General features: G+C 34.6%; 1 protein-coding gene across 1 annotated transcript; it reads right to left on the reverse strand.

The window, feature by feature from the left end:
• On the reverse strand, nt 1-27,947 carry rdgA (retinal degeneration A). Its single transcript, XM_017626167.1, has 14 exons — nt 27,054-27,947; nt 21,244-21,382; nt 19,018-19,221; nt 16,260-16,386; nt 11,006-11,342; nt 10,786-10,932; nt 10,296-10,589; nt 8,721-8,947; nt 8,185-8,403; nt 6,396-6,444; nt 4,784-4,837; nt 4,387-4,450; nt 3,481-3,638; nt 1-1,537 (listed from the first exon to the last, which is right to left on the reverse strand). Exons 1-14 carry the CDS (start codon nt 27,395-27,397, stop codon nt 1,294-1,296), a joined length of 2,607 nt encoding a protein of 868 aa, XP_017481656.1. The 5' UTR covers nt 27,398-27,947; the 3' UTR covers nt 1-1,293.

The raw sequence follows: 27,947 nt of genomic DNA on the forward strand, positions 1-27,947 counted from the left end.
ATTTTTAGCAGTAAGTTTATAATTTTTACTCTTTTTTAGCATTAAATCTTATTTAAAATGGTATTAAGTTTAAATACATATATATATATATTCTAGCCCAATGGTGATTTGTAAACTACTTGCTGATTGCTGCTTAAGGAAATATTTATTCATTAGTTTGTAGTGAGTATAAATCGCTTATTTTTAGAGATAATTAAGTATAATAATTAAATTAATTTGATTGCATGAACTGTCTGCTATGCGGGTTTTGATGAGAACTCTCTATTAAGTCGTTGCAAGTAGAGTTAAAATTCATCTGTAATATTATAAATTGTCAAACCTTTTTGTTCTGACATCATCGTAGCCGTCATTTAGAAGTATCCATAGTTTCATATTGTATGAGTTAATAGTTTTTTTTTTTTACTTTAATACTTATTTATGCATGTATGTACTAAATATCATAGGTATATGTCTCCTAAATTTAAATTATACTAATTTCTATTTGCTTATCTTTTGTTGGGGCGTTTCCATCTCAGACTTGTTCCGCTTCAATTTCGCGACTGTCTCTGCATTGAGAGAAAACGCTCTTGGCCTTAATTTTATGGAATGTGTGGTTGCCACGTCAATTTTTCGTTTTTTTTTTGTTTTGTTTTTTTAAGTGCAGTTTCGTAATTTGAATGCGTTGGTAGGATAAACAATTTATAATAATTCAAATTAATTGATTTAATGTCGTAAAAATTATAATATAAATAATTTCACTAAAAGTTAAAGTTCTATAAAAAAGCATTTTCCAGTTATTCACGTTTAAGTCTTGAAAAGCACTTGCACGGATTGCACGGTTTGCACTGCTGTCCCATAGGAAAACCGGTTTTTAACATGCAATCCGTACACCCTGCAAGGTCTTTTCCGAGACTTCGAGAAGACCCCTATTGAAAGGAAGTCGGAAACGAGCAGTAACCAAACTCATAAATTAGCCTACACTATTCAAAAATAAATCGCTCAAATTTGATAATTAAAAACTCAAGTACAATAAATGAAAGTCACAACTTAAAATAACAACAACCAAGAGAGTTACATACCTACACCTACATACATTTACATACAAATAAATTAAGTTTAATGCAAAGCTTAAAATTAAAACCAGTGGCATTTTTTGGGTCTCTTTTTTTGACTGTTCTTTTTTGCACAAAGTACTGCATTACAAGGCATTCACCAATTGTTTTTTTAGACTTCTAGTCAAGGAGGAGGCAGGAAGTGGGGAGGGAGGGTTTTAATTTCTAGCTGCCTGATACGGCTAATCGTTTAGCTGCTTATTTACGGGTTTTGCTGTTGTATTTTGTTGCGTCTTTTAGCAATAGTTGTTGTTGTGTGTATTGTTGCACAAAACATCTTACTTTCCAAATATGTTGCAATCTCTGTGAAATTCTTATTGAAGGCCACCATCATGGGTGTATTGCCGCAAAGGTCGCTTGCCTGTAGATTGGCACCCGCAGCCACCAGCATCACACAAAGGTCGCGACGATTGTTTTCGGCAGCAACATGCAGAGCTGTTTGTCCCCTATAATGGGAGATGGTAAATGAGAGAAACTAGGTTAGAAAAGATAAAGAACTAGTAAAATAAATTGAATGAATTAATTAAATGAGTAGAAAGGCGACAATGAAAGCTAGTCTGGAGCAGTGCTTTATGGTCTACAAAGTGAGGCTATGTCAAGATTATTATTACTGCTGGCGCATGTCTTCTCTGCCAGTCCCTAAAAATCTCGTCCGACAGGGCCAACTAATGTTTACACTTCGGTTGGCTGGTAGAATAGGAAGCTTGAAAAAGTTGAGCTATGATTGGTGGAAATTTGTACTGTACGAACATAGACAATTGTCAATCGACAAGGTATGATTTTTTCTAAAGATTTTTCCAAAATCACTTCGAAAATTTCAATCAGTTGGATTAGCTTCACTTTCGCTGAGGTTTCAATAGTTCGTCCAGTTGCAATCTTTATAAAAGGAGCCATAACTTCATATTTTTTTTTTATTGTTTTTAATGAATGGTACCTAGTTTTACTCGGAATTAAAAATTCTTTTCGAAGTATTGACTAAGACAGATTATTTTCATTTGAAATACTGGCAAAGAATGCGGAAAAAATAATAAAAATTATATAAATTTATTCCAAACATTTTCAACATATTTGCAAAGTTTTGTAAGCACGTTATTTTCGAAATCATGCGAAAATAGTGTTTTAATAATATGTTAAGAATTTTAGGGTGTTAGAAAAATTTTAAAACCCGTTGCGTTATTTAAAAATTTCGTGCATTTTTTTGTTATTTGTTAATTTTTAACTAGATATTTTAATAACTAGGCAGTAGTGAATAATTGTGTAACCACAAATCCATTATTATTATCTTTAATTTAAAATTAATTTACACTAATTGTAAATTGTTTAACATAACTATGTATATATATTTTTTTTAATATGGTTTTGAGCTTTGTACCACGGTTATGTTTATTAAGAAAAATTTAAAGAACAACAAAGTCTAAATAGTAATCTAATCTAAATAATAAGAAATTATCGAAAAAAAATTTGAATAAGAAACTTTGCATATATTGCGAAAAATTCACCAATACTTCTGTTCGGCACTGTAGGTAGATTATAACTACAAATATACCTTTACAATTATACAATTTTCATTTCAAATCTAGTATTACAAAGTACAAGTTTGAAGTCGCTAGAAATTCGCGTTGATTTTTGATAATTTTTTTTTTTCACGCAAGTTCTTCCATACAAAGTATATTCGACAATTATTTTTTGTATGGAGAAAATCAGCAACACCTTCCACTAACAACATTACCAAAAATCAGGGCGATTTTCTAGCAACTTTAAACTTGCATTTTGTCGTACTAAAATTGAATGGACTTAAAACTGCATACTTAGAATTTTTCTAAAAAATCTGAATAAAAAGTTGCAAATAAGTGTGCAAATTTAATGAATTTTCGCGAGTTTTGCACAAAGTTTTGAGGTTTTATTTTTATGTTTTTCGGTGTAATATGAACTATATTTTTATAAAAAATGATCGAAAATAAATTAGAATAAAAAACTTTGCATATATTGCGAAAAATTCATTGTGCCAATACTTTTGTTCGTCACTGTATATAATTTTTTTTAAACAAAGATGGCTGTTTGGAGGAGATTCTCTTAATTTTGGATGCATCATGGTGTGGTATCATTAATAATTTTGAGAAAAATAACTTATTCATTCCGGGTAATTCATTTATATGTTAAACAAGTTTTTCCTCTCCAAAAGTAGTCATTTGGGGGCAATGTCCCAGACACCAAAAAAAAAAAAACAACCTCTTATTTTGGGATGCCCCACTAGGCGCCGTGAAGTATAGGGTTTTGATCATGGTTTCACAGGATATGTTTTCATGATTGTAGAGGCAGACTGTGATTATGTATAAAAATTACGTTTAACTATCCTTTCGGCGAAGAAATAAGCTGTGCAGCCACTTACCTATCCTTGTCTGCCAAGTTGATTAGACGCCGTGAAGCGCACGATATTATATATCTGACAATGTCTTTGTGGTCGTATTTGCAGGCGAAATGCAGTGCTGTCTGTCCGTTTTTGTTTACTGATTGTAGTGAGTATCCTTGTTCATGTAGTGCACGTAACTGCAAAAGATTTAATTGCATACTTGCTGTTAGACATATGTAAATGTAAATTTTTTAAAAATACAATTAAAATATTCCCTGCAAACCATTTTTTCGGAGTATTCTGAATCGTAAAGAAATTTTAACAAATTCGGAAAGATCCCATCCGATTTTTTTCCAAATTTTCTAAAATGAAATAAATTACGCACACTTCCATTCTTTTACGAAATTTCGGAAGAAAATCGGTGAAGAAATGAAAATAATGCTGCTATGTGAAGAATTTCTTGCAGACTTTTTTCAGAATTTTCTTTATTTTTCGTATAGAAATTTCTTTACGAGTTCGTGTCAACCACTTCATATAATTTTCTTTGAAGATTCGGAAAAAAATCGTTACAGAAATCAGATACTCCTAAAGATTTCGTTAAGATTTCGGGAACTTTGGTTTGCAGGGTTGGTGCCTTAAAAATGTAGTTTCGACAATAATCGCCTGTGAGTCGGATGCAAATGATACTTTTTAGACGAGTGCGTGCAATAAATAGAGTTTGTTCATTCGCAATTTTATTTACACTGATCGAATTTGTTGCGTTAATGAAATGAAAACAACAAATTAACATTAAACAAAAAAAAAAACCAACAAATACGATTTTTATCACACATGAGAGTCGCTTATGCGTACATATGTATGTATGTATGTATGTTAGGTATGTAGTATGTATAAGTGGTAAAAATATAGGTACATATATCTATGAATATAGTGTGCGCTAACTACCATATTTAGGTCGCCTTGATGCGCCGCTAGTAGTACGGCATCGGAAGTTTGTTCCAGTATAGGGCTAAAAGATGTTTAATAAATGATATTCAATTAGGTTTCATTCGTAGTCACACGTAGTTGTTTATTTTTTGAATCGAGTGCAGTTTGCGTCAATCAGTTTGTGCGTTGTTGTGCAAGTTTTTTATGCGTTTGAGTGCGTCGAGCGCGCAAGGAGGAGTTGTTAAATACGTTTGCAAAAAAAAAACAAAGAAAAAAAAGAAAGAAATAAATAAATAAAAGTCATCAATTTTATACAAACTATTTACAGATATGCGTTTTCTGGTATTTAGACTAATGAAAAATAAGTTTTTTTTGGGAAAGCGTTTTTGTTTTGCTAAAAAAAACAAAAAAATACCTGAATCCATAACCGAAGACGTCTTCGTTGAAACTAAACAATCGATCTTTGTTGCTGCATGCAAATCGTTAAAGTTATCAAATCAAAAATTATAGATTTTTTTTTTGTATTCACAAGTGAGTAAGCGAGATGTGCGAAAATGCAAGTGAATGATATATGTGTACATATATAGGTACAATCCGTACATATATGTTTATAAAAAGAGAAGATCGAGAGGAGAAAATAACGTTTTTTAATGGGTCATATTTTTTTATTTAATCAAATGCTGTTCTATTCTACTACATATAGATAGTCATGGATGTATGAATTTATGGGAAGCTAGCTTTAGATAATTAAAAAAGCAATTATAATGATAATTTGTAGGTAAATATGTATTTAAAACTCTCTTAAATGTTTTAGGCTAACATTTCTAACATTTTAATGGGCCACCAGGAAATATCGCTAACCCCCAAATTATATTCACTCTAATAATACAGTAGATGATTAGTTGTATAAGCCTTTACCCTATCCCCATTTATAATTTAAAACTCTGTGACCGCCTCTGCTCTACAGTTATAAAAGATCTAAGACATTCCTCTGAAAAATTTACATTGCTATTGATTACCTACTAAGTTGCAAAATTGGTACAAGAAAAAAACACAATTCAACTAAATTAATGATTTTTTCTCTATAAGGATTGATTTTAGTTGATTTACGAAGTGCGTTGCTCCGTCTACCTCCTTGGACATCGCGAATCTACTTCGATAGCGTTGAATGGACCTGTGGCCTTAAGGCTTTTGCTTTTGAATGCTCCCACAATGTTTGATTAGCTGTTAGTAATTTTTCCAGATATCTAAGTAGGTGCGTAAACATACTTGCATGAGAGTAACGGCAATATTTTGCGTAGCTTTTCAAAAAAAAATTTAAGCGGTTGAAAAAATTCATACAAATGAAAACGTATTTTGTCAGAGTCAGAGGATTGGGCTTTTGCCCAAAATTCGATGTAAGTTGATAGCCTAATCGTGTGATGGAAAAATATTGGGCTTTGTCCTAAACTTGACAAAAATTTTTTTTATGTCTGTTAATTAAATGTCCTATTAAGTTTGTATGTATTGCGCCAATCGACGAACTGCCACAATGAAAAATTGTACAAATGCAGCAATCGTGTGAAGCGGCCTTATAGCTTTCTAAAGCAATTTTTTTTAATGAGTAAACTATAAATATTTATGATTTTTGCCTATTTTAAAAGTTGTTCTCAAATCCATAAATAGTATTTCTACTACATATTTTTTCAATATCTGTTTCGAAAAATCGCGATATCTTGTGATTTTTTTTTTAAGTAAAATATAAAAAAATTACAGCACGTGAGTGAAACAATATCAAGCGATACACTGATAAGAAAATTGGAAGTAGTTTTGGTTAGGTTTGAGTAGAAAAGGTGTGACAGTTCCAATTGACACGTTTTCATAAAATTTTTCTCGGAAAGGCAGTGAGTTAAAGCTGTGACACGAAATTCTTTGAAATAGCATAGACAATGTTTAGAAGATAGTTCCAAGCGATTTGAGTGGCATGATGGAGTTGTTACTTTTTTTTTTTTTTTTAATATAAATAGGCATCTATGCATTCCTTTTACCTCTTCCATTTCATAACCTTCACTGGTTTTCCGATTTGCAAATCATCTTCTTCGTATTTAAGCATTATTAAAAGTTTTTGTTTTGAGACATGGAAATTAAAAACAAACCATTGTTAATTCAGACGCCAGACACACAATCAATTATATTGCGAATAATATACAAGTTGAATTTGTAAATGTTTAGAAAAAATATACAAAACATTCAAATGCATTTAGTGTGCATTCAACGTACCATTTGCGATTTGTATCTTTGTTATACATTTTGGGTTGGTTGGGAGTTTTCAGTTTGTGTGATTTTGGTATTTTAGAGTTTGGTTTTAGTTGGTGGTGGTGGCACGGAGATATCGGAATACGGTTTAGTCTTTGCTGTCAATATAAGTTGCACTAGAAGTATGTATACTTATAATATTGCATCTACATATGTATGTATGTGTGGAAAAGTGACATCTTGGTCGTATGTTTGTATGCGTATCGGTACTTACATATTTGCGGCAAGGACTAAGCTGTATTCTGAAATCTTTTTTTTTATTTTTATTTGTTTTTTAAAAAGGCTTAGAATTATGCTAGAAATCAATATGTATTTGATACAAAAGTGGCAAACAGGTAAATAACAAGCAAGCATAGCAAGAGCAACACTTAAAGCATACATATATAGCAATGTAATTAAGCGTAATGATATAAAAAAAAAAAAATAATATAAAAGAAAAATATTAAGAGAAGGCAGGCGGGGGTAGTATTTTACTAATAACAACACAATTTAGGGCCTCAAGAAAAGTATAAAAGTGTTTTGATCGATCAGAATTTTTGACAGTGGGTTAATGTTTCCCTTTTTTGGTTAAAGGCTCTCCAATTATTATACACGTACATTAGGGTGCGCGCGCGCGTTAATTTTCAACTTTGATCCACAAAGTAAGGCTCCCTCCCCCTCGATAGGTTCATTTGGTCATAAAAATATGCTGTGTGGAAAATTATGAAAGTCCGATAATGGAAAGATCCGACCGAAAGCTACGCACTTATACTTATTTGAGATGAACGTGCAAAAATCCATTGAGTGATACGAAACAAATAAGCTATTTTTACTGTTTTTCCTATTTTATGTAAAATTTAATGAATTATATAACTTTAGGGCTCTTTAGGCACGTCTCTGCGCTATCCGATTTGAAAATTTTTCGCAGTGCACGAACGAGCTTATCCGGGAGGAGACTTGATTTGTAGCTTACAAACAATTTTTCTCAATACAATAAGTCGCGATAGAAATTTGAAAGTAATAAATGTTATGCCATGGCCATATGTAAAAAAAAGAAGTAAAATATGTATATTGAATCTTTAAAATACTACATAACCACTATACATAAGTAACTCAAAATGCGGTCTGCGTAATTCATGAAGCAAAACTAATTATCTAGCAGGGTAAGAATTATTATAAATTATCGCATAGAAAAAGTGTGAAAAATTACACAAAACTGTTTAGATTGGATATCGAAATTAAATTTAGACAAAAGGTTCATCTAATTTATTTGTGTCTATTTGCTATTTTAAATTGCATTAAAATAATTGCTGTTTATCCACTTTTATGCAAACAAATTTTTCCCCACAATTTTTCCCGCGTTTTAAATGTCCCCTTCATTTGTGTATGCACAAACTTACGCAAATTCGCCTTACAAGTGTTTCAAAAAAAAACCAAATAAATATGTAAAAAAACATAAAAAGCCGCCTTACAACTCGTAACGCTTCTTGCGGTAATAATAATTGCAAAACATTCGTTTACTTATGTAGGGTAATTGCGTACCGGTGCTGCCGGAACGGCCTTGTGGGTCCATACTGCGGCGCTCATTTTGCGCGCCAATCCGCTGCGAGTAGGCGGAAAAGGAGCGCTCCTGGTCGGGCGTCTGTGGCATGGTGGCAGCCTCATGGTCCAAAATGTACAACTCATCGATGGCAATATCGCAAATGTAGTGCAAATGCTCTTGGGCGCGATCGATGCGGAAGTAATGTTCAGCGGTGCAGGCTGCAAGTGAAAGGTAAGGAAATAAATTACACACAAAAATATAGGATGATTTATTTTGGAACGAATTTCCGTCATCCCTTGTCAAGTTTGGTTTGCAGACAAATTTTTTCGAAAAATAACACTGAAGATGGCACAACGCCGAAACCGGTTTGTCTGCAAACCAAACTTGACAAGGGATGACGGAAATTCGTTCCAAAATAAATCATCTTACCACCCTGTCGGAAAAATCAACCAACACCAACACAAAAATATAGGATTTAAAAAAAATTGTTTCAAGCTCCGAGCGCAAGTGTAAGCCCTAGATCGGGTGTACTTACAATCGATGAAGCACCAATCCTGCGACACCTTCGGGTATGTGATCGACTCCTCGAATTTGGCATTGAGTATGTTGCGCACTTGTTCCAAATCGCATTGTGACTCGATTTCCATTTTGCCCAGCTTGTTGGCCAATTTGCGCAACATCTCCTTATCGTAGTGGTGTTGTTCGTATTGCTGCATTGTTATTCGTAAAATCGTCAAATGCAATTTCTCCAAAGGATTCACCCTGAAAGCAATGTAAAGGGCATAGTGAAATAATTTGATAATTATAAAATGCGAGTGCGTTAAAACTTAAATGATAACTTTAAAAAATATATATATATAGTAATGTACTTTTAACTGAAATATCTTATTTCCATAACAATTCGATTCGAAATTAATGGTATGAAAAATTAAAACAACCACTGCTCAAATGTTGCGTCTCAATTTAGTGCAGTGCTGCCTGGGCAGAATCGTAAGACTGACATTTTGTTGCCGCTTATTGACCTACTTCTATCAGATTACTGCAATGATAAGTTTGTCTGTAAGCTGAATTTGCTGAGTAATGCTTCAATTGCATGTTTTATGATGGCAAACAAAGGCCGTCTTGCCAGTTGGTTGCCTTAAGCCATGCATTAGGATGCACATTTCGACATCTAATGGCGGAAAACACACACATATGCATACATACATATGTGTGCATACTCTTCCAGAGACAACAACTTATAAACATTACATGCCACCAGAAAATATGAGAACATTCCTTTAGGACAAGCCGAAGCTTTACTCACACTTATTGTTAAAAGTGAAAAGGAAACAGAAAATATATTAAAATTGCTTCGGAGTGTCCACCAGATAAGGATATTTCCATAAGGAATGTTTCCAATGTATGTGTAAATATTAGGGAGGTCCAAAATAAGTAAAATCGTAAATTTAATGCTCGCATCCCCTAAGATTGTTCTATATTAAAAAAAATATACCCGTTTTTTTTTGTAAATTGTGAAATCAAAAAATATTTAGAGGTCGCTGAAAGCGCTTAAAGTTTTCCACGTATTTTATATAAACAGAAATAATTTTTTTGTAGAAATGGTATATGTATATGAAACACCGCGCAACAGTAAATTTTACACACAAAAAAATGAATATATTCGCGGAAATATGGGTAAATTATAATAAAACTACGTACTTAGGGTTTTCTCTGACGTCAGGATTTTTTTTAAATACTTTGAAATTTAAAAAATATGATTATTTCAAAAAATTTTTAAAAAAATTTAGTGCAATGAAAGATAACAAGGGTGTCATATAAAAGAAAACCATTCTGTAGAATTATTTAACCATTTTGTAATGTTAATTATTTTTTACAGTTCCATACAACAAAAACTTGTTAACTTGGCCATTTGAATATTATGCGGGTCATGTCTAAAAAAAAATATAATGGTCCAAATGCTACCAATTTTTTAATGTGTTTTAAGGTGCCTTATATAAATCAGCATCTTTTTTACTCCAATATTTAGCTTAAAAATAAAATTACAACAAACTCTTTAATGGATATAAACGTAATAATATAAAGTTGTGTGTTTATTTCTTGCACTTACTGTACATCGCCACGACCGTGCTTCCGTTTGGCCAGCATAACCGCCTTATTTAACAAACTCATTTCGATAATCGACGGCTTCACGCGACACGCCTCGCCATCCACCTGCATGGGTATAGTCTTTTTGGTGATGATGCGCGCCGACCGACACTGGCAAATGCAGGTGCCATGCAAGCCGGCCTGCAGCATGGGCAGTTGGTATGTGGTCAGGCCGACGACCTCAATCATGCCGTCATCGATGGCTGGCTTAGATTGGCCGAACGAGTCGTTCCAGGGGTGTGTGCCGCCGCCATAGCTAGGAGGAGAAACAAACACAAAAAAAAGAAGAAAATTAACAACAAAGTAATGTGGGAGTGGAGGAGTTCATCATGCAATGCGGCATTTTGCTAGATCCTTTGGAATATTTCAGATTTCTGCATATCTACATTGTACATGTACACAAATGTGTTTGTAGGTGTGTGTGTGCATAAAATGCCATATCGTGGCAGCACTTGAAGAAGGTGTGCAATTTGTGGCTAAGTGATTGCAATTGTTGCTGNGGATTGATCATGTCCAGCACCGAAAGTACCCAACCGACGGTGCCATCACCACCGCACGCCAATACGCGTAAATTTGGCGCTTTGCGGAATAATTCCAAGCTATTGGATAATGGGAGTTAGTTGGAGAGAGATTTTGTCTGCGAGTCATTTCTAAAGATGCGTGCGTACTTACCCCATCTTAGGGCCACCTTGCGTCAAATCGAAAACTTGTCGTGGATTGAGCAAATGTTGGAATTTACCCAAAAGCTTAACACCTTGATTGCCGCCCGATTTGGGATTGATGAACACTATCACGGGTATGACATCGGGCGATGGTATGGGCTTCACGATGAAGGCGCGTGGCTCTTTCTTCTCCTCCTTTTGTTTTTGCCGCTTACTCGTGCCCTTCTTTTTACTCGTACCTATTGTGACATTGCTTTTGTTGTTCACTCTTATGGAGGACTTGAAATTTCCCTTGGTGGGCAGTTTAACAATCCAAGAAGGCGGCACAATAATGGGTGCATAGTTGCCTGAAAAAAGTATTAAAGTGTTTGAAAAAAATGCCACTATCCAATTTCTTTTTAAAAGTGGTCACTGAACTTAAAAATTTAATAACAATCGCAATAAGTGATGTTTTAAAAAAATGTATATAATTATTTTGAATTTCACATTTTATTTTTATATGCTTTATATTAGTAAAAATAAAATTTATCGAGCCATGTGATATCTAAATTATTCTTGGGCAAGAGTTTTTTGTTGCTTTTGTACCCTAGTCCTACCGCAAATTCGTAATTTTGGAAATAACTAACGGCATCGTCCCACCTTGCAAGCAATCTTTATCCTTTCCTACCCCACAAAATGAAGTCATTGCGATTGGCAGCAACTCTAGAAGCTTTCAGGAAAATGCGCTCACTCACTTTGCTACAGATACGATGTGAACACAAAACGCATGCAATCACATAAAGTGCGGTGATGAGCACGCCTGCGAAATTCATTGCAAGCGAATGTGGATGTGTGTGTGTGTGTGGAATATGTATGTTTCCTTACATCAAGCATTCACTACTTGCACTTTTAACGAAAACAAACCGTAAAATTTTCCAATCGATTCCTATGGCGTAAGCCAATTTTTAACGAGTGGTTGTCGGGGCGTATGAGCAACATTCATTCATTTGATTCAGATTACTGATATGTACTTGTACATACATTTAGATATTTTTACATATACTAGATGTATATCCGTAGCTGCATATAATGTCTAATTGCTGAAATTGAACGGTTGTCAAACGCATTAGTCTAATTGCTGTGCGGGGAGCTATTTATGCAAATGCATTGATATACCAGCTGGTGGGTAGAGGATATGAAATTGAAATCGACGAAGTGGGAAGTAAGAAGTTTGCAATTGCCTGCGTAAATGTGTCACTGGAGAGTCCTATTTCGGAATATTTACCTTCGTTTAGCCTTATATCGGTCCAACTAACGGGTGATTTTTTAAGAGCTTGATAACTTTTTTTTTAAAAAAAACGCATAAAATTTGCAAAATCTCATCGGTTCTTTATTTGAAACGTTAGATTGGTCCATGACATTTACTTTTTGAAGATAATTTCATTTAAATGTTGACCGCGGCTGCGTCTTAGGTGGTCCATTCGGAAAGTCCAATTTTGGGCAACTTTTTCGAGCATTTCGGCCGGAATAGCCCGAATTTCTTCGGAAATGTTGTCTTCCAAAGCTGGAATAGTTGCTGGCTTATTTCTGTAGACTTTAGACTTGACGTAGCCCCACAAAAAATAGTCTAAAGGCGTCAAATCGCATGATCTTGGTGGCCAACTTACCGGTCCATTTCTTGAGATGAATTGTTCTCCGAAGTTTTCCCTCAAAATGGCCATAGAATCGCGAGCTGTGTGGCATGTAGCGCCATCTTGTTGAAACCACATGTCAACCAAGTTCAGTTCTTCCATTTTTGGCAACAAAAAGTTTGTTAGCATCGAACGATAGCGATCGCCATTCACCGTAACGTTGCGTCCAACAGCATCTTTGAAAAAATACGGTCCAANATTCAATGATTTGCAAGCGTTGCTCGTTAGTAAGTCTATTCATGATGAAATTTCAAAGCATACTGAGCATCTTTCTCTTTGACACCATGTCTGAAATCCCACGTGATCTGTCAAATACTAATGCATGAAAATCCTAACCTCAAAAAAATCACCCGTTATTTATGTTTGCGGGGATGATTAACATTTGTATATGTATATGAAAGCGTTTGAGAAAGTGTATAGGTATATAATTTTCTGAAAGACGAACATTTTTCGTTATCTTATCACTAGGGCTCGGAATCTCGTGCACTAAAAAATCGAAAATATGCGCATACAATATCGACTGCTGAGTGGAGGATCGACCTATCTCGGCAGTCAGTTCGAAAACGCCCTATCTCAAAACACTTTTCAAGAACGCCCTATTTCAGATTTTTATTGAAAAACGCTCTATCTCAGAATTTGGTTGAAAAACACTTTATCTTAGAATTCTGTTCAAAAATGGCCTATCTTCCTTTAAAATGTATTGAAAATGTGCTGACATAGGGCGTTTATGCATCGGCAGCTGAGTAGGGGTGTTTTTGGAACGAATTCTGAAATAGGGCGTTCTTCAACCAAATTCTGGGATAGAGTGTTTTTCAATAAAATTCTGAAATACGGCGTTCCTGAAAAGTTTTTTGAGATAGGGTTTTTTTCGAACTTTTGAGGGCTGGACACTCGCACAGAAGTGTTCGACTCTCTCTTTTGAGCCAGGGCCATCGCAACTGCGACAGAACCTGTTGAAGGGCAATCCCATCCTTTCGATATGTACCCCAAAGGGTCAGTACCCCGTGCACACTGCAATAAGTTTGTGGGTGGTATCTTCTTTGCTAATACCTAAGAGAGCTTTGGTTTTAAGTGGGTCGTAAGACACCCAGAACTGCCGGGTAATCCTGTACGGTTCCACGTCTGCTTGGTCTTCAAATGATAAACTTCAGTAATTTTTGCGTGGGACACATTCAGTGCGGTGCCGCACCTTGCTAGTTCGTTCGCTGCCTCGTTTCAGTAAATATACCTATGTCTCGGGACCCATATTAGGGTAATTTTGTATTAGATAGAGATATACACCAGCTCTCTCCTACAGTCCTCCACTAATTGAAATCGAACAGAGGTAGAAGAGGGTGCCTTAATGGCCGCTTGACTATCCAAGAAGATATGCAGATGAATATTTGAAAAAAAATTGAAGGTATTTTTTTTTTGTCAAGAGATTTCGCACAAAATTTAAATAGTTGTATAAATAATAATACAATAAAAATGCAAAATCATGCATTTACTGCGAAATATGCAAAAATTTGCACTAACAATTGAATGCCATTTTAAAGGAAATTTCATGATTCGTAAAGATAACTTAACCATTTCCATTTGAAGATGCCCAGTAAAAACATGCATTTGCATGAGATTCCGAACCCTACTTATCACAAATTGGTTTGTACTTTGCATTTTGTGACTTCATGCTAAAATAAGATACGAGTGTGCTTATCACTTACATAAATACATACATACATACATATGTATGAAGTATTTTACGTAAAATGTCCATGGTAAAATTGCGAATATCTCGAATCAAGCTGAAAACTGGTAAAATTATTATCTGGTCCGAACAAAGTTTTTAGCTTAGTTTCTTTGAAATTTTGAAAATTTTTTGAATTTTGCTTCTCACCGCTCATTATCATATGTGCATGTAATAAAAAAAATCGAACTTGTATGTTTATTACCGTGGGCCGAAAATCCGCTTTTTTTGAACTTCGATTGGTAATAGCAAAAATATGGTTCATTATGTGCTAAAAGCAATCTGTGTGAAAGATGACAATTTTTGGTCAATATCTAAGTTCAATGTGCTCAAAAAATAAAAATTAATAAATACATTAATTAATACAGTTTTTTTTTTACTAAAATTGCAAGTATCTTCGAATGTATTAGTCCTACATAATTTGGTGTATGGACATTTTTTGTAGATAATCGAAGTAAGCTAAGAAAAAAAATTTTACCACTTTAATTTTGATGGACTTGAACGAGCCTAAGATATTGGCCAAAAATTGTCATCTCTCACACACTGTTTTTAGAGCATAATGAACAATATTTTTGCTATTACCAATCGGAATTCTAAAAAAGCAGATTTTCGGCCCACGCTAGGGGGCATTTTCTGATGCTCTTTTAATTGGCGAATTTGGTTTTTAACATTTTGATTTTACCATGATTTTCAATATTTAAAAATAAATATGCTATTTTCAACAAAACCGATACTTTTTATATCAGAATAAATGATTGCAATTGCAAATTATGGTTTTCTTCCTAAAAGCGTAACAATTTCCACAAAGCTTTTATTTTTTTATTTTCGAGATATTAGACTTAAAAAATGCCCTACAGCGCTAACCCGGTTTTGCGTTTGTGTAGTTGACCACGGCCCGTCGCAGGGCGCTGTAAAGTACTTTTTTTGGAAAAATACAATTCTTGGCCTTACACACAACTTTTTTATTAGCTTTTTATTAAGTTTCACCTGTTTATAATCAAATTTTGCAATAAAGTTTTAACCTACTTCTCGATGAGCTAGGGACTTCATATTTCAAACATAGTTCAGAAGCCGATGACAATGCAATATAAAAGGTGGCACAGGTGTCAAAATATTTAGAAACCTCGTATTTACGGCCCGATTCATTTCATATTTACAACGGAGATATACTTAAACGGAAAGATTTTTCGAGTCGATTTTTTTCTTGTTAAACGTCATCAGTTTCTTCTTGTATTAAACATACATATCGTGAAATCATTTTTCATGAAAAGTTAGTTTCAGCCCGTTTTTTCTATAGTAATTAAACGTACTGTCTCAACGAATTGTGGACTAGGATGGTTACTTTGTAAAATAGTGCTTAAAAACCAACTCCAACATTTGAAAATTGTGTAAAAAGTGAAAACTTTTGGGGGTGTTGCGCAAATTTTATATTTCGCTACTTTTTTAACTCGACTGGACCTACAAGAAAATTGACATCGCTTCGCAGGTATTTCTACTTCATTCTTCCTTACGGCACTGTGTAATAGCCACCATTAACGATTAAAATATATATAGGGATACAATTAAGGCGACATTTACATATGTACGTCGTTTAAAATATGTTTAACTCAGCTTTTGCGAAATTTTTGATTGATTACAAGAATTTATTGTATGAGAATTACAAATATTTGGGCATGAAGGTGTATTCCTCTTGTAAAAATGTATTTTTTTGCTCTTTATTGAGACTTTTTAAGAGTTATCAATTTTCTCTTGAAAAATCTATGAAACTTGCTGTTTTTAGTTGAAATAAATTTGGATAAGTATGTATATACTACAAACCTACCTACAATTTCATTATATTTTAAATTGTTTACTCTTTGCACTTTACTTACCCAACGAACACTCTTCGCCAATTTTCGCTTGATTAAAGCAAGATTCCTTATTGTGATAGACTTCGTGACACCAAGCGCAGGATAATGCAACTATTTCCTTCGAGCCAAAAAGTTTACCTTGAACAGCCTGTACAAAATAAAGTAAATATTAAGAAAATGTAAAGACAATTAGTTTCGGCATGGCCTCTAAGACTTTATAGATCAGTCTCTGACAATGTAATAAATAGTGAGTGTACATACAGTATTATCAAGAGAATAATACTTTTCTTAAGGTTTTCTATCTAAGTCTCAATTGGGCTGGGTTAGCTTTCTATATATATCTTTTATATGTACGGGTACAGGGTCAAATCTCTTTCTGGGCAACACTGATCTGAATTGAAAAATATTTATATACTTCTAGCATGAAAAGTTTGTTAGTATTTAACCATTAAAAAAAGCTTTTTTTTATACAAACTTAATGTAAGGCACAATAAATCTTGAGGTCGCAGTGCCTTATCCCCAACAGCAAGGGACGATACTAAGCTATAAAGACTTAAGTATAACTGCGTGCATACTTCTAAACGGTGTAATACGAAACTATACTCTGTAAAATAATAAAATCTTAAATATACATAAAATGATCTGACTCCATGACACCACTTCTTATTTTGAATTCACTTTTGCTTGTTTCACCTTAAAAGCTCCATCTCTCAAGAAACAGGTTAATGAAGTTATAATTGCATGACTTGCCGTAAAAATGAAAACTATGTACATACAAATGTGCAAAGTCAAATGAAATTGCATACGAACCATAGAATTTCTACAACAAAAAATCTATACTCGCTTAAAATTTTTAAGTGAGTGTGAAAGTGCTTAAATTTGTGCTTCATAGCTTCAATTATAGCCATTGCATTACTTCAGCTACAACTCATAAGGGATATATGTAGATATTTGCATTAGACCGGGTCGGTCCTTAAATATACGTTTATGACAAAAAATTCCCTTTGAAAGTAAGATCTTAAGCGAAGGGAGTAGTTAGAAACTTTTTCTCGCGATTCTGCTCACAAGTAAGAAAAATAAAATATGTTGTATCTTAGCATCTTAAAACATGCATAACATACTATATAACATATGTATGTAAGTGAAAGTTTGTAAATATTTTTGAGTGTTTGGAATGTGACGCGCTTATACCTCTGGCGTATAGAAGGCAAGAAAGATCAATCTATAAATATAAAATCTGCTTTCGATGAGCTTACATGGAAGTTTCGGCAGCTAGAAATCTAAGTGTTCATACATATACATGCTAAGGAGAAGTGTTACATACTAAATATGACAGTTGTAACGGTGAATCTGACGAATTCGACGAGTTTTTGCAAATTGTGTAAAACTGTTCCTAAAATTACTTTCCTGGGAAATTTTTTGGGAAGGCAGTAAAGAAGCAGCTCTATATCTCCTAAACTCCTAAGCCTTTACGAAGCATTTTATTACCATCTACTCTGACAGTCGTTCAAATCCAAAGGTTCCACAGCCAGTGTAGCTTTCGAGTGTAGGAGAGTCCCAAACCAGCCAGAATTATAGGTATGTGTATTGTGGTGGAGTGAAATTACGGATTTTTTTTGTTGAAATATGGAGAAAGTTGACTTTCTAGTCCAGAAATAAGGGCATACGATGAAGCCAACAACATTTTGCACCCCTATTTCTGGGTCAGAAAGGCAACTTTTTACAGGTAGGAAAAAGCGATTTCTAAAAGAAGCGTAATATCACTCCACCCTAATGAACATCGTATTCAAAGGAAAGAACTTACGCATAAAAATAAGTCCTTATATGATCTGTTCTCCCGAAAGCAGAAAGGCAATGCCCGTTTCATAAAAAAAAAATAATAATTAAGGAAATCATGGAGATGGTAAGGCCCTCTACAATTCAGCGAAGGCCTTCTGCAAGTACTTTTTAACCCTTCTTTTTTCGACTGAGTATATATCTATACATTTTTACATACATATGTATGTATATGTATATGTATTTTTTCTCACTCTTCTGCAAACCGCTATTTGCTGTCGGTTTCTCCATTTCCAATTATTTTGTAAGTTTCATTTCTTGTTTTTGCTGATGCTACTTTCTGTTACCGATAATCGACGACAATAGAATGCTCGGACACCTCAGACGTGCCAATATTTTCAATATTCCAGAAAACGTGAAAATTTCTTGGTAATTCTTGTTGCATGCAACATTTACTATTCAATGTGGTGGTTGGTTGCTGCCACAGACATCGCTACCTGCTCTACACTTAAATTATAATTTAGTATGCTGGCAGTGTGCAATCGATGTTGCTAATGGAGATGTTTATTAATAAATTCCATGAAATCTGGTTAAAGGATAAGACGAGCTCGAAATATGAAGAGATAATGGCATGGTAGGATGGGCAGCTTATGAGCTTGAATAATTATATAAATAATTGGAAATGAATTAAATTTGGCTAGAGGTTTGAAAGCGTTCATTGGCATGCACTGCAGGAGTGATTTTGCGGTTTAAGTGGCGATTTTCACAAATTTAGTTTGCCAATTCAATATAATCGCTTACTTAAAAGCTTTCAATAATTAATTATGTACATACATATACACTTGCTATGATATCGTCACCCAGAGGTGAAAAGGTGCCAAGTCCAGTCGATGTTATTTCGTATTACCTGTGTCAAAAACTAAATTTTGCAAAGAAAAAATTGACTTGGCACCCTTTCACCTTTTAGTAGCGATATATTTTGAACAACATTCGATTTACTCACCTTTCCGCACTGTTTACATTTGCCCTTTTCCATTTTGCGATGCACCCAGTGATGATGCGTTGTCGATTGTTCCCTGTATTGTCGAACGCCTACGTCTCGATATGTTGGCTTACAAGCTAATTGAGTCTTTTCATTGACGATTGGAATGCAATTCTGATGTGCAATTAATTGGCAGGCCGAGCATTTCATGCGTTGACCACTTTTCTGTTGTTGCATAGGCAAATTAAATTCAAAATGTAAAAAAAAAAAAATTAATTAGAAAGTATAAGTAGAAATCCTTGACTGCTAACATCGTGCGACTAAAATCAACTTTTTTTTTTTGGTTTTCAGGAAAAATTGCACATGGAGGTGAAACTATAAATTTTATGTAAGAATGCTGCATACTTATGGCCTTATTCATAAAAAAATAAATTAGGTTTAAAGAGCTTTATAAAGTGACGTTTTCGTAAATTTTTCAGTTTATAAAAGTTTCAGTTTCAGTTTTTTAAAGCTACTTAATTTTTTTTTTAATTTTCTCATCAATTTAATTTCTTACATTATTTTCTTTATATTTTCTCAACGATATTAATATGGATATCAAACGAAAGAGGAGAATATCCAACTATTAAACAAAAATGTTCTTTACTTTTCGCCAAGACAATTATAGCACAATAATGTCCCATAAATGTATGCAACATTCTTCAAAATATTTTCAGAATAAAGCTTCCTTAAACATCATTTGTTTTCCACGCACGTTGTAATACTTCATTTAACTTATTTAGTTAAAACTTATAATTTAAAATTGAATTTAAGAATTTGATGAGGTGGCAACCCTCTTTCGAAAATATGCTATATGCTGTTATTCTAAGCCATAAGCGCTCTCTAAGCTAAATTTTATCCAAAGAATGAGAAAACAACATACTCACTCACAAACTTTCGCATTTATAATATTAGTGGGATTACTTATTGTAGTCATTAGGGGGAAACGTAACAAGAGGTATCCGTTGCGTATACTTTATTTCATTGGAAGAAAGTGAAATTAGGTTTTTTTTACGTTTTTATATTTAAACCTATTTTTTTTTTATTTTGGCCTTTTAGCAATACTAACTATATATAATCTACATTTTCACGTGCATATGAATTTTTCCTGGATAAATTTTATTGTCGCACGGTGAAATGATAAATGACTTGAAAAATGAAATTAAAAAATTCTGATGTTTTCTTATTTTAAGTGGCTGCCATCAATGGTGGATTGGTGCACTTAAACCGGTTATTCAGTCAAATATTCTAAGCTTTAGAATAAATGCTTTAAAAGCTGCTCTAATGAATTCGATTTTCCTAACGAAAGAAAGAGAAAATCGGAAAGCTGCTTCTTGGTTGTTTATCTATGCTTTTTATGAATAAGTTCAGAAAATATTAAAACATACAGGCATGTTCTGAAATTCGAAAATTTGAAATCGACTCGATTTCGATAATTTCTTCGATGGTTTTTAACCTAAAAAATTACAAGTCTCGCATTAAAATGATTGTTTTCATATCGCTGCTGCTTCTTTTACAGTTTTCAGTGAGAATATTCACTCCTTTCATCAGATATAATAAAAAAATATTTGGCAAATCGACTCGATTTCAAAGTTTCGAATTTCAGAACATGCCTGATAGTGTCGAAAATTATACGGTTAGAGCGATTCGGCGAAATTACGATTAGAAATTCGAGAATAATGATTTTTGTGAATATACTCACAAATTATTAGCTATAAAACTAAGTACTAAAGAACTTCCTTGCAGGGATACGTGCGCTCTTGCGTATAAGTTGGCATGCGCGTGTACGATCGTGTGTAGGCGTGCGTTCACGCGTGCTGGCATGCGTATGAGTGCACCAATATTTAATGTGTGTTAAACACGCAATAACAGAAATTACATGAAACCATTTTTGTAATTGATTTAAATTGCTTTGCGCCGCCTTATTGTGCTGCATAAGCGCGAGCATTCATTCGCATTTTAAATGAGCTGCATTTAATTAAATTTGAAGCTTTTAGTCTGATTAATTCCGTTCGTTGGCAGAGCCGAATAATGTTACTTATATATATATGTATGTATAGTCATAGTTTAAGAGTAATTAGCTGCCACACTTTACTGAAAATACTAGTAATTAACTAAAAAAAAATGTGTGTCAGCGCAACTGAAACTTAAGTTAAAGTCGCCATATGCTTAATTATTAACAAAATAATTTTTTTTGTTAAAACTTACTATGCACTCCTCATTCAAGCAACATAAATCGCCTGAAACCGATGTGGGCTTCCAAAAGTGTTCACCCTGCACCGCATTCTCAGTCCAGTCGGGCACAATTCGTATGGGTCGCCTTGCATTACTCGCTGACGCTGATCGTCTGCAATGAAAAAGTGAAAAATTATAATAAAAAAAACTATCTATTTATGTACATATGTGGTATGTTATAAAGGGGGAAAATATTCAAACAGTTCGATATACTCTTGCATTCCAACCACAAAGACAGCTGCCACAAATAAATAATCAACTTGCGCACACATTTGACCTTGCATGTTTTGAGGAAATGCAAAAAAAAAAAAAAAGTTCACCACCTACAGCAACAGATACATACATATTCGCATACATATTTAATGAATGCGATTCAAGCTTCAATAATAAAGAAAGTCTGACCTTTATTTGATTTTCCAATTATACCAATTGTTCAGGTTTACATACATATATAGATATCTAAGTACATATATTGTTTTACGTCGTTGATATTCAAAATAATTCGTGTTGATGTAATAAATATATTCATTTTAAAGCGCCTACATTTTGACAGTTAAGTATTAAAAGTGGTCTAAGAATGCCGTGAAATAAATGGAATTTAAGAAAATGCGTGTTGAAACTGTTTTCTCAATTTATAATATCCACGTTTTTTCCCCAGAAATGTAATAACTTTTTTTTTCTACCGCCTCCACACGAAAAATGAGTAAAAAAAGTCAGTGAATTTTTGAATTGCGCGCGCCGTAACTTCAAATGTACGCAACGGCCATAGATTAGTATGCGGGGAGTGAAATAACACAAACGGTAATAACACAAATTTGCTTTATTTCATTTCTCGTTGAGCAATAAGACCAACTTTTAAACTTAACATTTTGAGTAATAAAGCAAAATTTTGCACATATGTAGGTAGTCACCCAGTTACATTTGACAAAAAGTAGTACATGAACAAGTTTAAATGGACGGATTTGTATGTATACAATTTTGAAAGTGCCCAGCTTCGCAGCGGTCCACGTTCGCGCTCGCGCTATGTCCAATTTTCTGAGCAGTTGTTAAAGACGATTTTTTTCCTATATTTTGTTAGACTTTTCATAAGTAAAAATATTTTGTGAATATTACTTTCTTCATATGAATTATGTCACATTTTTAGTATTTCCAACCTTTGTTGGCAATAAAGCAAAACTCAGATTTTGGTATTATTTCCCATTTAAAAGTGAAATAAAGCAAATTTTGCTTTATTGCCGTTTGTGTTGTAGATTACAGCAATATTTAAGGCTAAATACAACGAGCAACGTAAATTTATAGACTATGATATCGATAACACTGTATTGAAAATCTCAAGTTATGAAATGACATAAAAACCCCCGAAACACTTAAGCTTAATTTTGAGCCGTAGATAACGAGCCTGTATGCTGTTTTTCTAAATCAAGTCAAAATTTAATGGGGGACAAATTAAAAAAATAAATAAATTTTTTTCAATTGTATTAAAGCTTGTTCCACAAAAAAAAATCAAGCTAGTAACAAAGAAAATCGATGTTAAATAAAAAAATTTTAAATTTAAATTTTTTCCCATGTTAACTTTTGATTTTGTTTTCGATTACAATGCAAAATTAAAATGAAAATATTTTGGGAAAATGACCTGACTTGGAAAAACAGTTTACAGATCCGTAATCTACGACCAAAAATCAAGTTTAAAATACAATAAGTAAATACTTGTAATCAACTCCAGCGCCACCTAGCACAGTAGACACCAGTGTAAACATATCTTATCGATTCAAACTCAAATTGGTTCAGTAGTTTTTGAGTCTATAAACGACATAGCAATCGACACATACGGTCTTTTTATATAGTATGTACGTATGTATAATAGATGTATGTTTGCATGTAAATATGTATTTATGTAAAAAGAGGAATAAGGCGCTTTTTGTGCTTCCTTTTTTTTTACTTATTTATTCTCTGAGGACAATAACGAATACTACATCAGCGCCGCCTAGGGGATGACAGTTTGTCGTTTATGACCGCAAAGCGAATATTATGACCGACACAAAGGAAATAACAAACAGAAAGCGCAACGATGGCACCATCGCTGAACGCATGGTAAAACATGTGCCAATTTATGGGAGAATACGCAAATGGGGCAGCTGGATGGACAGTTGGACAACCATTGGACAAGCGGATAAGCCGTCAGCCATTATCATCAGGTGCCTTTTAGCTGACTACTCGTTGACAGACAAACGTACCTGCGTGTACATATGGACGTTGTAGTGTCAGAATGAATGTACAGACATACATATGTACATATGTATGGAATACAAAGTGCAAGAAATACAGCGTTGACAGTGCAACCTGTATGTAGCCTTGTGATTATCTTCAGTTTTGCATTGATACTGGTATTGCTACGATTTGTGTTGTTTTTGTTGATGTTACTGCCAGTTACTGTGAGCGAAATCAACACTGCGTATTGTTAATGTCATCCTGCAATAACCCTGTCGGTGTCGGGAAACGCACTAGTGCCGAACTGGTTCTGTATTAGAGAATTTAGAACCATGATTAGTGCGCGTTAATTCGCTTTTGCATGCTAGCAACTGGCGAATTTAACATTGCGATGCCCTAGCAAGTGTCAATTGCCCCGCGCTGTTCTAAAATCGACAAACGAAAAAAGTATTATGATTTTTTCAATCTTATTGGGTTTTCCGTTTGTTCAATTTTAAATTATTTTCAGAGAAGTGTGTTTTCAATTTCTTTGAATGATCGTAAGAATTGTACGTTTACATGCTTTCGCCTGTAGCTGAATTGGCGGAGGTGCTTGCAGATGGTCCCGAAATGTTAAATTGTTAACACAAATTTTTATTTTGTATAAATAAAAAAGCATCTGCGAAGTGCAGAATGAAAGCGTATTTTAACGCAAAAGCCGCCAAACACATTTATATGTAAAGTAAACAAGCCCCGCGCTGCATCCCTTATTCTATAGTTCTGAACCAGTTCTAAATTCGTCACCATAGATATAGATTTCTAATGAAAAAGTGAAATAAAAGAGTTTTTCAAAAGTACCGCATTTCGCTGATTTTGAACTGGTGTTGATCTAGTTACTAGAAATTTAATTCACTAGTTCGCCGTTTCCCTACAGGGAAGTGTTTGTGCAAAAAAAAAGCTTGGATATCAATTTGGATTCACACTTTATTCAACTTTTAATCAAAACTTTGAAAAAATCTGGGAGAAAAATGTTTCCACTTGAGAATCAGAAATGTCGCAAGGTTGCAAAAACAAAATTGGAAAAGAGTTGGCTTTCTGCATGTTGGATATATTTTTTTGCTCAAATATCACCAATGCTAAAGCAATAACATAGTTTGACTGCAATTGCGCTTATTTATTTGCGTTAAGTGTGTTTTGTACGTCACAGTTCCCAGCAAAAACTTTTCTGTTTTTGGTAAGCGCTTACTATTTGTATCGATGGAGTAACGCATTACAATTCCCCTCAAGACAAAACTTTTCACTTTCCCTTTTACTCACATTTTTTGCATTCTCTCGCTTACCTCCAATGACATGCCCAGGTTAAACTAACTAGAAGGTATGTGTTGAATGTCGATAAGCGCTTCCCAATCGAATTTTACCACTTACCTTCTAGTTTACAAAACACATTACTTCAACCTGGCCATGTCATTGGAGTTAAGCGAGAGAATGTAAAAATGTTTAACGAGAAAGTGAAAAATTTTGTCTGGCGGTGAATTGTAATGCGTTACTCCATCGATACAAAAAGTAAGCGCTTACCAAAGACGCAAAGTTTTTGCTGGATTTGGTTAAGAATCGGTGCTTGTGCGTCTGTATCTGTATCTAACATGTTGAAAGTTGTTTCTTCACAGCATTTCCATACATTTGACAGCTTTTCCATTCATGTTGAGCGCAATTGATGGCTTCAAAGCATCGCACCGCTGTTTTCATTTTTTCACCGAGTTTCTACCTTTTTTCGTGCGTTTTTCTATAATATACTGCTGCATCCTGTTAGTGTTGCTTTATCGCATCGTTTTTTTGTGTTAAGAATTTCAAAGCAGCATCAATCCTGTGTTCATTTATGCCAGTTTGAGAGTGGAAAAATGCAATGAGAAAATTGTGTTACGTGTGCGTTCGTTAAAAGGCATAAGTAAAAATGTACACTCGCGCAGGTAACTTATACGTATCCTGCAGTGACAGCTTATATGTATGTACTTTTAATCTAGGTTACTGTATTTGTTTTCTAGCTCAAATAGTTCGCCTGTGATTTGAGCAACTAGTGTTTTTAACCAAATGGCAGTTTGTCAATTGACATACTATTTATTTACTTTTTTTTATCAATTAATTGTTGATAAGCATCACCAGTTAAAACAAATGGCAAAAAATGGAAAGCGTAGAATGCGGGCGTGGCATTCGAGAAGAGTTTGTTCTTCTTTAACCGTAAAATTTTATCGCCAAGCTAGAAGGAATGATCCCAGGCGTCTATAGTTTTTACTAATTCAACATTTGGGATGCCCTATAAGACTTAACTCAAGAGTTCTTAAATGTGGTGACTAAATGGTCAGCTAAATCTTTCTCCACGCGCATCCCACCAAGGGGGCAGCGGTTGGGAGGAGGTACCGTTAAACTTCTACATGGATGGGTCGTAATTTTAGGCTCCCAGATCACTGCCGTGTTTTTCAGGCGGAGGTTGCTGCTATTAAAGAAGCAGTGGATTTGCTGCTATAGTGTGCGATTGGGGAAAGAGAGGTAAACATATACTCAAAAAGCCGGGCGGCAAAGAGACCTTCAGCTCCCTTCTAGTACGCTCGAAGCTTGTGAGGCAAATCCCAAATCCTCTTCGGTCGGAATATTATCTTGTCAAACTTGTTGAAGTGCCGGGCCATAGTGATATCGCAGGAAAGTGTGTGGCTGATGAACTGGCTAACAGTGGCACCCCCGAACCAGTATCACTAAGAAAAGAGAGGGTGGGGGAGTGACTACTTGCGGACTTCTCTTATTTCACCACTGGTGGGCGTACTGACAGCTCACTGCCCGAATGGGGTTCACGCAGTGAGATTGACCTGACCAAACCTGACCCCCTTTTTCGCAGCTGCAAGGGGACAACGGGGTGGAATATTTTCCAGGTAACTACCGTTTTTCAGTACAAAAACTGAAAGCTAACTGCCGAATTTGAGTTAACCCCCCGCTGTAAAAACACATTTAGACTGTTAAGCTTTTTTTGGATTGGAATCTGTCCAACACTTCCTCTTAGACAGTCTAGCTTTTGTTGGATTGCGGCTTAGGCACCTAAGTCCTTACTTTCTAATTGGTCCAAATGAGCTCTCTCTCTAACATCTGCTGCCTGCGAAACTTTGTCCTCGGCACGAAGCGAAGTAGTGGTATCACAAAGAACTAATACTCACCGTCTAGTTCTCAATTTCAAAGGCCTTAGAAATGCTATTGTGTAAATACAGTTACATACATATGCACACATCGTTTATAACTTTGTCATGGATGGATTACTGAAAAGGAAAATTTCTAAGAAAAAAGTGGTGTGAGCTTTTGTAAGTAATGCGGATATCGACTTGTAAGTAGGCGCATGTGTATTACATATGTATACTATATAAAGAAATAGCAACTGCTGTGCATAATCCTGCAGTTATATCAAATTATCGCATAAATAAATAATACATTCAATCATTAATGTCGATATATTCATTCGTGCACATTAACAAACATATGTACATATGTATGCATGTTCATACATATGCATTTACAGATGTATGTACTTCCTTCCTTTTGGTATTAATTTCACTTACCGCTTCCGCCAAGTGCCCAACGAATCCAATTTCCTTTGACGAAATGCCGCCTTGCGCTGCATACCAATGGACGAGCGTCGGAAGCGGCGAAGCAGTGGCGCACCGCTGGTTGTCGAATCGACTGTGTGGCTCGATTCAGTTTCACTGCCACCATCTGCCTCCCTACAGCTGCCATTCGCATCATTTCCGCCATCCTCATTGCTGTCGTCATCGTCGTCGTCGTCGTCGTCGTCGTCTTCCGATTCGGTTTCCTCCCGCACGGCTAGCAGCAATTGCTCCACGGACATTGTATCGCTGTGGCTGCTTTCGCTATCGCATTCACAATTCATATACGAGATAAACATTGTTGAAGGTAGTAGTGGCTAGCTGCAGGCAGCAGTGCATAGGCTGCCCTGGATATATGGATTCTTGGTTAAGTTGGTGAATAGTTGACAAATTAATGTTGTTGTTAGCGGCAAGAAACTTATCGTGTGGATAAGACAAAACAATTTGCAACTGAAAATTTTTGATGTTTACGTTTCTTTTTCCTTTTGTTTATCTTTTCGCATTTCAAAGCAGTTTTCACTTTCTAAATGCTCCACTGAGTTGTTGTTGTCACTTGTTTATTTATCTTTCCTTGTTTTGCTTTTGCATTGGCATTAACCTGTGTTAATGTTTTTATACCCTCATTTATTTTTATTTTTTTTCAGGCAAGTAATTTAAAATTCATTAATTTCTGTGTCGCTTAAACCGACAGTTTCGCGTATTTGATTTCTGCTTCACCTTTTGCAAGGTTGTTTACCTGTTTTTTCCACTCACAATTTATTTATCCACAGTTATTATTTACCTCTGATTTGTATCTGAATTTGTTTATGAAAAAAAAACCATAACAACTAGTGCAACAATGTTTTAATG

Source organism: Rhagoletis zephyria, unplaced genomic scaffold (assembly GCF_001687245.7).
Source record: "Rhagoletis zephyria isolate East Lansing unplaced genomic scaffold, Rhagoletis_zephyria_1.1 Rzeph_scaffold_04473, whole genome shotgun sequence".
NCBI lineage: Eukaryota > Metazoa > Arthropoda > Insecta > Diptera > Tephritidae > Rhagoletis > Rhagoletis zephyria.